The sequence below is a fragment of the Apteryx mantelli genome, chromosome 1, assembly GCF_036417845.1.
Source record: "Apteryx mantelli isolate bAptMan1 chromosome 1, bAptMan1.hap1, whole genome shotgun sequence".
NCBI lineage: Eukaryota > Metazoa > Chordata > Aves > Apterygiformes > Apterygidae > Apteryx > Apteryx mantelli.
Genome location: NC_089978.1, coordinates 135488786 through 135501687, shown reverse-complemented (window position 1 = coordinate 135501687; position 12902 = coordinate 135488786). Strand labels below are relative to the sequence as shown.

The following is a 12902-nucleotide window of genomic DNA, read 5'->3' as shown; positions in this document are numbered from 1 at the left end:
AAGAGTGTAAGGTGTTGTTTGCCAGTCAAATGACAACAAGGACCTAGAAACTAATGTCATTGCTGGCAACTGCAGAACACAGAACCACTAAGGCAGGGCTGGTACCAAAATAATACCTGATAAGGTTGTCTCCGTTCAGGCCTTCCCTGCATCTCTGCTTGGAGAAAACTGAAAAAAAAGAATCTTGGGCTGATGTCAGCTTGTCATGACAGGAAAACAGTAACAGGCTCCTAAACACACGCATTTGCATGCCAGAAAAAAATGATCCTAAATATGAGAAGACCCGCAGTCTTGGCAAGTCAGAGAACATGTTTACTGAAAGCATAGACTTGCAGTAATGAAACGAAACTTTAAAATAACAAAAGACATCATTAAAATTATACCTATTTAATAAAAATGCCCTTTGAGTGCTTCAGTATATCAAATAGTTTCCACCTTTTTCTCCTAGGTTAAGCCAGAATTTCCCACTAATAACTTAAGATGCAGTTTCTTGCCATTATTTTATTGGACAGTTTTAGTCTGATTTAGTTCCCCAATACAGTTCACAGCACTGCAGAAGTACTTTAACTAGCTCAAAGAAGGCACAGCATAATGGAGAAATACATGACCACTTGCAAAGGTAAGGCAGGGATTTCTTCCTTCATCAGCAGTGCCAGCTTCAAGTCTTTATGAAACTGCACCCTAAGATTCTTTAACTGGCATTTCCAATGTGTACCATTATTAAAACTTTTCTTACTTCAGGCTACTTCTCTCTACTATAGCCTTCTGAAGACAACTTATGCAGTTAATATTTTCCACAGTATAACACATAAGCTGTTACAGTCTTCCTCCTACAGGCAAAATGAATCTTACCGTGTAATCATCATAAAACCAAACATAGACCATGAAACAGAGGAAAGGAACTGAGTAATGGCTTGTATGTCTTAGCACATATTTTTTTGTTTTGTAAGGTCTGCTGTAAGGTGTTCTGTAAAAAGGGTCAAAAGAATTGTCTGGGTTTGAGTGACTTAGCATATGCATACCCACAACAAAAATATGCATATAGACTATTGTTTTAATTTTGTAATACCAGCTACACTCTAATCTCTCCATTCACTTAAAGGATATTCTCTAAACAACTTGCTGTGCCTCTCCCATCATATCATGCTTATGGACTCTTTTCTCAGACTAAGAAATGACCACAGTTATTCAGAACATGCAAGAGCTCTTTTTTTACCTTTCTGAAATAACCTTCACAAGTTTTCAGCAAGAAGAGAATCCAGGTGGCACAGCATCAAAATCACCGGTCTCTCCAAATTTGAACTGAAGAAATAATTTCCTTGTGGAAAAGCTGTGAACTCTTTGCTTACCTAAGCCTTTAAGCCATGCATACTGCCACGTTTACATAAAGAGCTTCCACAGTCCAAGTCCGTTTCAGCAAGCATTTGCAACCTTTCATACCCGTGACATCTGATAGTGTTTTCTGTGATGGAGACAGGAGTCCTGTTCACTTTGTTCTTTTGTGGTACAGGCTTGCTCACTGACTTATATGTTTAATGAGACACAGATACATATTCATTTCAATTAAGATTAACACCACTTCCTGCCAAAAAGTTTGGTCTACTTCTTTTTCAGTTTCTTGTATTTCTCAAGTAAAAATCACAGAATCACTGAGGTTGGAAGGGACCTCTGGAGATCATCTAGTCCAACACCCCTGCTCAAGCAGGGTCACCCAGAGCACATTGTACAGGATTGCATCCAGGCGGGTTGTGAATATCTCCAGAGAAGGAGACTCCACCACCTCTCTGGGAAACCTGTTCCAGTGCTCTGTCACCCTCACAGTGAAAAAGTTTTTCCTCATGTTCAGATGGAATTGTCTGTGTTTCAGTTTGTGCCCGTTGCCTCGCGTCCTGTCACTGGGCACCACTGAAAAGAGTCTGGACCCAACCTCTTGACACCCTCCCTTCAGATATTGGTACGCATTGATAAGATCTCCTCTTAGCCTTCTCTTCTCCAGGCTAAACAGGCCCAGCTCTCTCAGTCTTTCCTCATAAGAGAGATGCTCCAGTCCCTTCATCATCTTTGTAGCCCTTTGCTGGACTTGCTCCAGTAGTGCCACATCCCTCTTGTACTGGGGAGCCCAGAACTGGACACAGCACTCCAGATGTGGCCTCACCAGGGCTGAGGAGAGGGGGAGAATCCCCTCCCTCCACCTGCTGGCAACACTCTTCCTGATGCACCCCAGGATACCATTGGCCTTCTTGGCCACAAGGCACATTGCTGCCTCATGCTTAACTTGGTGTCCACCAGCACTCCCAGGTCCTTCTCCAGGGAGCTGCTTTCCAGCAGGTTAGTCCCCAGCCTGCACTGGTGCAGGGGCTTATTCCTCCCTAGGTGCAGAACCCTGCACTTGCCTTTGTTGAACTTCATGAGGTTCCTCTCCGCCCAACTCTCCAGCCTGTCCAGGCCCCTCTGAATGGCAGCACAGCCTTCTGGTGTCTCAGCCACTCCTCCCAGTTTTGTATCGTCAGTAAACTTGCTGAGGGTGAACTCTGTCCCTTCATTCAGGTCATTGAGGAAGAAGTTGAACAAGACTGGACCCAGGACTGACCCCTGGGGGACACCGCTAGCTACAGGCCTCCAACTAGACTCTGTGCCACTGATCACAACCCTCTGAGCTCTGCCATTCAGCCAGTTCTCAAGCCACCTCACTGTCTGCTCATCTAGTCTGCACTTCCTGAACTTGCCTATGAGGATGTTATGGGAGACAGTGTCAAAAGCCTTGCTGAAGTCAAGGTAGACAACATCCACTGCTCTCCCCTCATCTGTCCAGCCAGTCATTCCATCATAGAAGGCTATCAGATTGGTTAAGCATCATTTCCCCTTGGTGAAGCCATGCTGACTTCTCCTGATCACTTTCTTGAATATTGCCATTTCTTTCCCATACACAGATGCTATGTAATATTCTTCCCTACAAACACTGAGCGACAAACTGCCTTCTGTTCAGAGCTACAGAACATAACTTAATAATGACTTAGTGATTTCTTTGTAGAATAGGCAAAAGTCAGACTTAGCATGGTGAGTTTCATTTCTGCTTACTTCAGTGGACATTCAATGTACCTTACGTTGCACAGTGCCTTAACCTCTGTAATGTTAAGGGCCTTCCATTTGCAATTCTATAATTTGCCTTTCACATTTACCTCTGTAACCTTCCACCCAAACTGCTGTGGCAGGGTTTTTCCAAAGTTACTATGGTTACCCTTGTCCCTGTGCTGCTGTTTTTGTACTGTTGTACTCATGTCTTGCACCTGCAAACCCCACTCTCTCTGTGATGGGGAGACTCTTCTCAGCAGTGCCCAGTGGCAGGACAAGAGGCAGTGGGCACAAAGTGAAATACAGAAAATTCCATCTGATCATAAGAAAACATTTTTTCACTGTGAGGGTGGTTGAACACTGGAACAGATTGCCCAGAGAGGCTGTGGAGTCTCCAACCTCAGAGATATTCAAAACCTGACTGGACACTATCCTGGGCAACCTGCTCTAGCTGACCCTGCTTGAGCAGGAGTGTTGGACCAGCTGATTTCCAGACATCCTTTCCAACCCCAACTATTCTGCTATTCTGTAATATTGTTCTTCTATCAGGATTCCTACAGAGAGGAATTGATCCTGGTGTGAGAATGACCCCTTCCACCCCCTCCCTCATTTTTATCCCTTGTTTTCAGTTTTTAGTTTAAATTAGAGGGAAAACAAGACTTACTGAATAATGAAGTCATTAAATGGCCAGTAAGCATTACCCAGTAATATGCATGCATAAAGCTAATGATCAGTCAGCATTCAACACCTGCTCTTGATCAAAATGTATGCCAATCAGCACTATTAGCAGCATAAGTATCTTCTACTGTTAGAGTCAACGTATGCCATCAGCTACAGACCCCACAAATAAATCTTTGTGCATGTGAAGCTTGTCTCAACATTCTTTGTGCAACAAATGGTGTCTGCTTACACCAAAAATACCTATCTATATCCGATATTGTCATTTAACTCAAAAGAGTCTGTGATAACAGAGGACCTAATGGACTTGATATTTTGAAGGGGGTGAGGAGAATTCTGGTAAGGTGTTCCCAAAAAGCAGTGTTACATTTGCATTAAGATTTCTGAGCCTACATTGGTTAATTTATGTTTGAAGAATGAATGAAGAATGTTTTGTTCACCACTGTAGAAAAGGAAGAATACAGGAGGAGAAAGGAGTTCTTCTGTAGTACTGAACCACTGATGGTTGTACTGTTAGTTATTTAGTACTCTTCATCAGGGCACTTTGCAAACTATAGAGTCTGATGGAAAGGAAAGTCCTGGATCTTCACTTGGAAGGAGCAATGATGATATCAGGTCAGCAGTGAATCCTAAAATCAGACCAAAAATCATATCCCAATTTACCTCGCGTGTAGCTACCTCTAGAAACCTTCAGGCTCAACCCTAAATTTACCATGACAGAGAAATAATTACAGTTGGCATATTGAAGGCTTCCAGAATGTCCCAGAACCAATGTCTATTAACAGGCTGTACAGCAGATCTGTCAGTCCTGAGAGGAAGCCTCTGGAAAAGGTACTTAATATTTACTAAATGATAAACAATACTAACATTGGTCTGTTTCTAGTGTTACATACTACACAAGATCATTCAGACAAATTTGACTACTGCCAAACAGGTCTCCAGCACAGCTGCCCAAAACTCCAGCTCTTCCTGGTTTTTAGCTTTTCAAGCAGTTGCAGAGATAGTTCACTGAATAAGCCACAGCACGAGTGCATCCACCAGGATTTTTTATCTCCTTATGCCATGAACTGAGTCTCAGAATAGATTGTGGTTTTTGTTCTCAAGTGTTCTTGATGGTTACTATGATCTCAAGAGTCAATCTGGGAAACAACTATTTCCCTAAAAAGGCCAATGCAGATGGGCAGATGGACAAATGTCCACCTTCTGAGGCCAAGCTCTGTTTCCCTATCTGTCAAACTGGAATTTTTTAAGTCAGGAAACACTTAGCATCAAACTTACCTAAACCAAACTCCTATACACCCCATTCTCTATTTCTCTCATAGACATTCTCTGGTGACCAGAACTGCCTGGTCACCATGCTTGCTACTTATCTACAGTGACAAAAATGAACCATTTTGCTCACTACTGAGGGCTCTGCGCCATTCGTGCCAAAGGTTATGATCTCAGTCCCTCTAAAAAATAATAGCATATCCATTTCCAATGTTATTACACTTTTTCCCCTTCATGATCCCAAAGTTGGTATCAGTCCACAAGCCTCAAGAGAGACTCTTAACTGAATATAAGCTTTTTCTAAGACAAATGTTTCTCTCCTGTTAATGCACAGAACTACACACAGGTCACAAGGGGACAAGACCAACTTAACATACTAATGGCCATGTGGTAGAATGTATCTTATTTACATTAATTCAGACCACCGTGGGAGGAAATGAGACGGAGTGGCTTTGCAGTTATTTCTAAATCCATCAGGAAGAGCTTGAGGTACATTTCAGCCTCGAGGCTGGGTGGGCAGAGAAGGCTCTGAAGGTCACCCTTACCTTCCCCAGGAAATGCTTGCGGTACAGCTTGGCTGTAGGGTCGCTCTCCAGCTTCACTTTACCACTCCAGGGAAATGGCATGTCAGACAGAGTTGGATTCAAGCTGGAGAGGCTGTGGTTCGTCCCTTCAATCCAGTAGCCCCCAAACTGGGGTAAGATAATGAGAGGATATGGCCACCCTTTCTGTAACACCTATTCAGAAGGACAGAGACCATGATGTTCTCTTAACTTGAAAGGCCAATAAAGCCCAAGGGAAAACCAGAGAAGAGCAGTAATAACTCACCTCATGAATGCTGGGGTAAGGAATATACTCCTCTTCTGTCTGAAATCATAAGGGACCATTAGCAGAAATGTGGGAAATCTTTTAAATGCTATGCTCCCATGATAACCCAAGCTGTGTCCCCAGCTAGGGCTTCAGCCTTAGCCTGTCTTTAGAGTTTTACTTTAGGATTATAGATTAGACTCCACTTCCCACGTCCCAGCATTACAATACAGAAGTTTCAGAACAATAAACTTGGAAGCCAGATTTCACCCACCTTCTTCCTCAAAACTACACAAAATATAGGCATGCAAAATGAGATAGGTGGCCAAACTGCAGGTATGAATGTGCAAATTAAATTGTGTGAGGAGTGATAACCTCTCTCCCTTCCTTCCACATAATGTTAGACTGCTGCTGTTCTTCTGCACAGGGGAATAGTTTACAGAGAGAGATGACAGTAGGATGGTAGAAATAGTACTATATTTACAGTCAGATCAAGGATGTGTCATCCTAAAGCTAGACCTATGGTGTACAACTGAGCAGTGCTAAGGCATTTTTGCAAGATTAGGAGGAATACCTGAGCCATTTATTCCAATTTAATGTCCCATTAGCTCTGTTCCCATGACCACATAGTGCACTAGCTACTCTGTCAGTCTGAAGTTGTGGAGTCTCCTTCTCTGGAGATATTCAAAATGCGCCTGGATGCAATCCTGTGCAATGTGCTCTAGGTGACCCTGCTTGAGCAGGGGTGTTGGACTAGATGATCTCCAGAGGTCCCTTCCAACCTCAGCGATTCTGTGATTCTGTGAAAATGGAGGATGTGGGCCTATACCTACCAACCCCTCCTCTGGAGTGAGGCTCAAGATACTAGCAAAGATCTAATGCAGCCTGGCCATATAGTCCAAAGCTTTATTTTTGAGGGTAACTGGGACTGCAGGGGACAGCATAAGTTGTTGAAGTGGTTTCAAAGTATGGACAAAACGACTGGTTGATGATCACTGTAATTCCCCAAAAGGGAGAGGCATCAACTACAGCAGTCTCACCTGTCTGTTGAGACACCCTTCTAGTTTGGTTTGCAACTCTTTTTGTAACAAAGGACTTTCCTTCACCATCTCCCTAGGTAGGTAGGTTAATGGAGACAGCATCAAACTTGGAATCTGATATCCCCAGGGTCCTGTACAGGGGAACCACTTGGTCTGAGCAGGATGAAAGAACGCATGGCAGACAGAAAGGTGTCCAGACACACAGTGGGGTCCAATGAGTAATAACAATCATATGATAACACAGATGGCATTTATGGCATAGCTTCACTTCCAGTGTTAATCAGTTTATTTCTACACATCAGAGAAGATCCTTTCAGAAAGGACCTCAACATGGAAAGAGTAGTGCTTTGACAGGATTAGGGACAGTCAAGCACCCTTTTAGCTTAGTGCTAGGGAGACGCCTATATAAAAGGCAGGCCCAGAGTATTGCTCCCAGAGCGCAGGTAACAGATAGCAATGGTTGCAGCAGTTTGTGCAGCAGTTTCTAGGCCCTGCTTAGATCTTCTGGGGATTTTGCTGGAGATTGTTGGGGTATTCCTGGAAACCCTCTGAGGAACTAGAGGGGGCCTGCTGCTGACAGGTAAGGAAAGCCAGGTAAGGACAGCCGCAGGAGGCCTTAACTTCTCCTGAGAAGCTCTAGCAGCTGCTAACAAGCTCTGTCAGTTGCCCCTGATGGGAGGTTGTTGGGACCTTTTTTCCAGCCAAACCCTGATTAAGGAGGGCCTTAAAAAAATGGAAACTCCAATGATGGTGAAGGCTGGAAGCTGGTGCCTTCTGGTATGAGGAGAAGGGCTCCTGCACTATCAGAAGACTTGAAACTTCAGAATAGTTTCACTCCTCTTGCAGCTGACAAGGAGCTGGGAACATTCTCAAATGGAGCACCTGTGCCAGCTAAGCCTCAGCCACCCACAAGCACCAGGAGGAAGTTGTAAGTGTTAGTAGTGGGAGACTCCCTGCTGCAAGGGACCGAGGCCCAGATCTGCTGACCTGACCTGCTATCTTGGGAAGCGTGCTGCTTGCCAGGGGCTTGCATACATGATGTTGTGGAGAGGCTGCCAAAGTTTGTCTGGCTCAAACTATTGCCCCCTGCTGCTCTTCCATTTGGGCATTAACAGTACTGCCAGGGGAGACCTGGAAAGTATCAAATGTGACTACATCACTCTGGGGGTAATGATCAAGGGCATGGGGGTCCAGGTGGTGTTCTCCTCGATTCTGATGGTGAGGGGGAAGGGTCTGAGGAGGACTAGATGGATCTGAGGAGGACTAGATGGATCCTGCGGGTCAATAATTGGTTGCACAGTTGGTGATGACAACAGAGTTTTAGTTTCTAAAACCATGGGATCCTTTTCAAGGACCAAAAACAGCTTGGTAGAGATAGGATCCACCTGACAAAATGAGAAAAAGTATCTTTGCCAACAGGAATAACAGGGGTGAGAGCGAATGACCAATGGTCAAGTAAAGAAGTAGTGGACAGGGCTGGCAACCAAACAGTCTGGGGTGATGTAAGCAGAAGGGACCTCTTGATCAACAAAACAGGGCTGAAGTGAAGTGTATGCAAGTAAATAAGGAAGTGCCTATGGGACCACTTTCATAGGGAAAGCCCTCATGCCTATTCTAGGAAGACAGCATGCTGGGTTGCCTTTCTGAGGTGCCTGTACACTAATGTATACGGCATGGAGAACAAACAGTAGGAATCAGAAGTCTGTGTGCAGTTACAGGGCTATGATCTCACTGGGATCATGGAGACATGGTGGGACAGTTCACACAACTGGAATGCTGCAATGAATGGTACAGGCTCTTTAGGAAGGACAGGCTGGGAAGGTGAGGAGGGTGAGCTGCCCTTTAAGAAGGCCAGTGGTATACTGGGTTGCATTAGGAAGAGCATTGCCAGCAGGTCAAAGGAGGTGATCCGTCTCCTCTACTCAGCACTGGAGAGACCGCATCTGGAGTACTGCGTCCAGTTCTGGGCTCTACAGTACAAGAGACATACGGAGCTACTGGAGTGAGTCCAGCAGAGGGCCACTAAGATGATTAAGGAACTAGAGCATCTCTCATATAAGAAAAGGCTAAGAGAGCTAAGACTGTTTAGCCTGGAGAAGACTCAGGGGGGATCTTATCAATATGTATGGGGAGAAGAGAAGGCTGAGAGGAGATCTTATCAATGTGTACAAGTATCTGAAGGGAGGGTGTCGAGAGGATGGGACCAGACTCTTTTCAGTGGTGCCGAGCAACAGGACGCGAGGAAATGGGCACAAACTGAAACACAGACACTTCCATCTGAACATGAGGAAAAACTTTTTCACTGTGAGGGTGACAGAGCACTGGAACAGGTTGCCCAGAGAGGTGGTGGAGTCTCCTTCTCTGGAGATATTCAAAACGCGCCTGGATGCAATCCTGTGCAATGTGCTCTAGGTGACCCTGCTTGAGCAGGGGGGTTGGACTAGATGATCTCCAGAGGTCCCTTCCAACCTCAGCGATTCTGTGATTCTGTGATTCTGTGATATGTATAAATATCTGAAGGAAGAACGTAAGGAATACAGAGCTAGACTCTTCTCCATGGTGCCCAGTGACAGGACAAGAGGCAATGGGCACAAACTGAACCACAGGAAATTCCATCTGAATATAAGGAAAACCTTTTGTACTGCGAGTATGACAGAGTACTGGAACAGCTCGCCCAGAGAGGTTGTGGAGTCTCCATCCTTGGAGATGTTCAAAAGCCATCTGGACACAGTCCAGTGCAACCCGCTCTGTGTGTCCCTGCTTGAGCAGGAAGGTTGGACCAGATGATCTCCAGAGGTTCCTTTCAACCCCAGCTATTCTGGGATTCTGTGACTAGTTCAAAACAGATAACTCGTATATAGAAAGAGATGGAAATATGAAGATGATTGTGAGGAAAAAGACTGAACACATGTTGAGACTGTCATTAATGGCAGAATAGAGGGAGTGAAGGTCACATCATAAAAGACGAAGGCAGGCATTTTGAAGAGGGATTGGCTATGCAAGTATGTGAAGACCTTAACATCCCATTTTAGTGGCTGAAATAAGGGGGGGGGGGTTGTTTGTTTGTTTTTCTTCTCCTGCTTTTCAACCATTTGCACTGCAAAGCAATCTAGGAACAATTTATTCCTGTATCCTTAACAGATTTATTTATTATGTTCTATACATACAGATGTATTGAAGTCAATGGAGCACATTTATTTCAAATAATGATTATTATGCTTGAAAAAAGGTTTCACTCTCAGGTCTCATGGAATGGTTTCAGTTTAAAATGAGAACACAACTTTACCCATTAATTCATCATGTATGATGTGAAATAGCTAGGTTAATTTTCATTCAAACAATGATACTCTAGTAAGATTGTGCAAATACTCAAAAACTAATTCTATCTTGTGTCTTTGTTATTTTACAGGATTTTGAGAAATGTTCAAGTCTCCTGCTGTGCTTTTGCTCACTTGATTGCTTATGAAAATCCCGAATTCAATTTTCAAGAATGATTCAATAAATCTAAAGGAGAGTCGGAATCAAATGGAAGGAAAGGGAGAGCAAAAAAAAAAAACCAAACAAAAAAGAATAAATAATAAATAAATATATCTGGGGCAGGGAACGTTTCTCTGGAAAACACCTCTACCCTTCCTTCAAAAAAAAGCTGACCATGTGTAAGCAGTAGTTACCACTTTTCCTAGTGCAAGTCAGGTGACAAAACAAGCTAAATTAGACATACACCATATAGTCTTAACAATGGACAATTAAGAAACCAATATAGATGTGAAATTAGGTGGTCTGTGGGCCAGAAATTCTTACCAGCTCCCTCTCTTAAATTTATCTCTCTCTCTCTAACACAAGAGGTCTAAATACAGTGAGAAACACAGTTTTCATATGGTGAGCTGGGAGCTGAGAAACACTGAGAATCTTACAGCAGACCATTCTTCCACTAAAAGACACCTGCTAGTGCTCCTTTTTTCTACAGATTTCAAAAGGCCTGCAAGAAAGTATTACCATACCTTTCAATATGTGCTTGAACTGAGCAAGGAACTCTGTACATTCAAGCTTACTTTCTAGCACAGAATTAAATAACCCAGGCATTCTTATAAAGTACCTTATTCTATAGCACTGAAAATAGACCCCAATTGTTCAGGTGTCAGTATAGACAATAGATATACATGAATATACTGAAGGAGACATACCTTCTGCCCCTCCTCCTCCTATTTATACTTCCTAGTCTGCAATCTAGTACCTCAGTCTCATATCTCTATCTGTAGGCAGTATTTTGCTGCTAACTTGCACCTCCTCACCTTTATGATCTCACCCAAATCTTGCATTTGCTCCATATCCATAATTTGACCACCCAAATTCCAGAAAAGAAGTTAACACTTTCTTAGAAAGGTAACTCTTAATTATAATAAAGGGTAGGAGTTATGTATTTCCCTTGAAGAGGTTAAAGCTAACCCTAGCATTTTAAAGAAAATGCATCAGTCAGAGAAAATAATATTGGCACTATGTAAGGATGCTCTGAGAAGAGGCCATCTGAAAAATACAGTTTTAACTATTTTTTCGTTAAATATATAACACAGTATTATTATATACATATCTCCTATTTTGGTAGGGGAGGGGTTTTTTTTCTAATTTTCTCTATTTTAATTTTACCACGTAATAGATAAAACTGCATGTGTGCATTTCCATACAACAATTAAGCCAGACCACTTGTGAGAGTTAAAGATTAGGTCTACAGTAGTCATTTATTAGACTATTTGGCCTTGCTAAACGCAGTTATGCTAGCATCCTATTAATCATCTGTCATTAAAACCTGCTTACTACCCCGTAGTAATACAATTTCTTGAAGAACACTCCAGATATACCTTAACGCAACTTTAATTTTCTCTCAGAATCATACTTCAGCAAAGAACAGACAGACTCATAAGAATTTGTGTCTATTCCTTCCATCATGCTGGCTGGAAAAATGAACATAGGGAAATGCTCTTGAAAACCCACTTAAGACTGAGTATTGGAGGTTTGGCCTAGGAGAGCTAAATATGCTGCAAGCCCAAAGTAAAGGATATTGGGGGTGAAGTGACAAGCCTGGAATAGGAGCTGATGATTGACTGGCTACAAAAAATTAAGAGATCTCAGAGTCTGACAGAATAATTGCTCCTTACCTGCATTTTTTCAATCATTTCAAATAAGTCCACAGTCTGTGAAGAAAGAAAGGTAATAGGGAAAATAATTTAATATTTGCAGGAGCAAACACTATCTTCTGTGGTAACCCAGATATTGATGGAGCCAACAGCTTCTATGTTTTGGCACAGAAACTATTTTCTTGCTGAAGGCAAGATGGAATCTCTCTTCCTCAACTGATGGCATGGTCAATACAACTAGCTAAATTTTCATCTTGCCTTGTTAAAGCTTGACCTGGAACCTGATAGGGCATGTCTCAGGAATTTCTCTTTGAATGGGTCAAAACCCCCAAAATGGTTTGATACAATATAATATAAGAACGAACTACACAAACAAGTTTAGGACTCTCACACAGAAGTCGGTAACAGTAGCTATAACACATACACACACACAAACTTGTCTTCCTTCACTTCTGATCTGCACAACAGTTGAAGGCACATTCCTACCCTGAACCAAAGGAATGTGAACTGCATTTACCTTGTTGGGAACAGCAGGAGTGAGAGCAGATGGAATGTCTTGGGTCGGAGAGTCTATAACATCACTGATGCAGCAGACCCCCTCATCGGACCTCCTGTAAGACAGAGGCAGAAGGGGGTGGAGGGAAGGGGAGAAGAAAAACTTAACTCTTGGGAGAACTCAAGATGCCAACACTTGCCTGCAGTGCCTTTTCTGCCTTCTGCTGTCTTCTGCTCACTCACTCTATCCCCAGATCATTTCTTGGCTATGAGGAAGCTGTCACTCCCATCACCTCAACCCAGCTGAAGATATGGATGGTTCACAGATCACTTACCACCTGCGGATGTCCTGGATATATCCCCAAAAAATTCCTGGCCCCTAGGTCTTCCTCTCTGCTCACATGCATTA

At 43.1% G+C, this 12902-nt stretch overlaps 1 protein-coding gene across 1 annotated transcript in view; it reads right to left on the bottom strand.

Annotated features, from left to right (window-relative positions):
- Positions 1-12583, bottom strand: part of LOC106497244 (rap1 GTPase-activating protein 1) — a 45113-nt gene extending 32530 nt beyond the window's left edge. Inside the window, exons 1-4 of the mRNA XM_013958105.2 lie at positions 12516-12583; positions 12020-12055; positions 5848-5886; positions 5565-5756 (exon numbers count right to left, since the gene is read on the bottom strand). Of these exons, the coding sequence (XP_013813559.2) occupies positions 5565-5756; positions 5848-5886; positions 12020-12037 (249 nt within the window). The 5' untranslated portion in view covers positions 12038-12055; positions 12516-12583. The remainder of the gene's footprint in view (positions 1-5564; positions 5757-5847; positions 5887-12019; positions 12056-12515) is intronic.
- Positions 12584-12902: the final 319 nt, after the last annotated feature.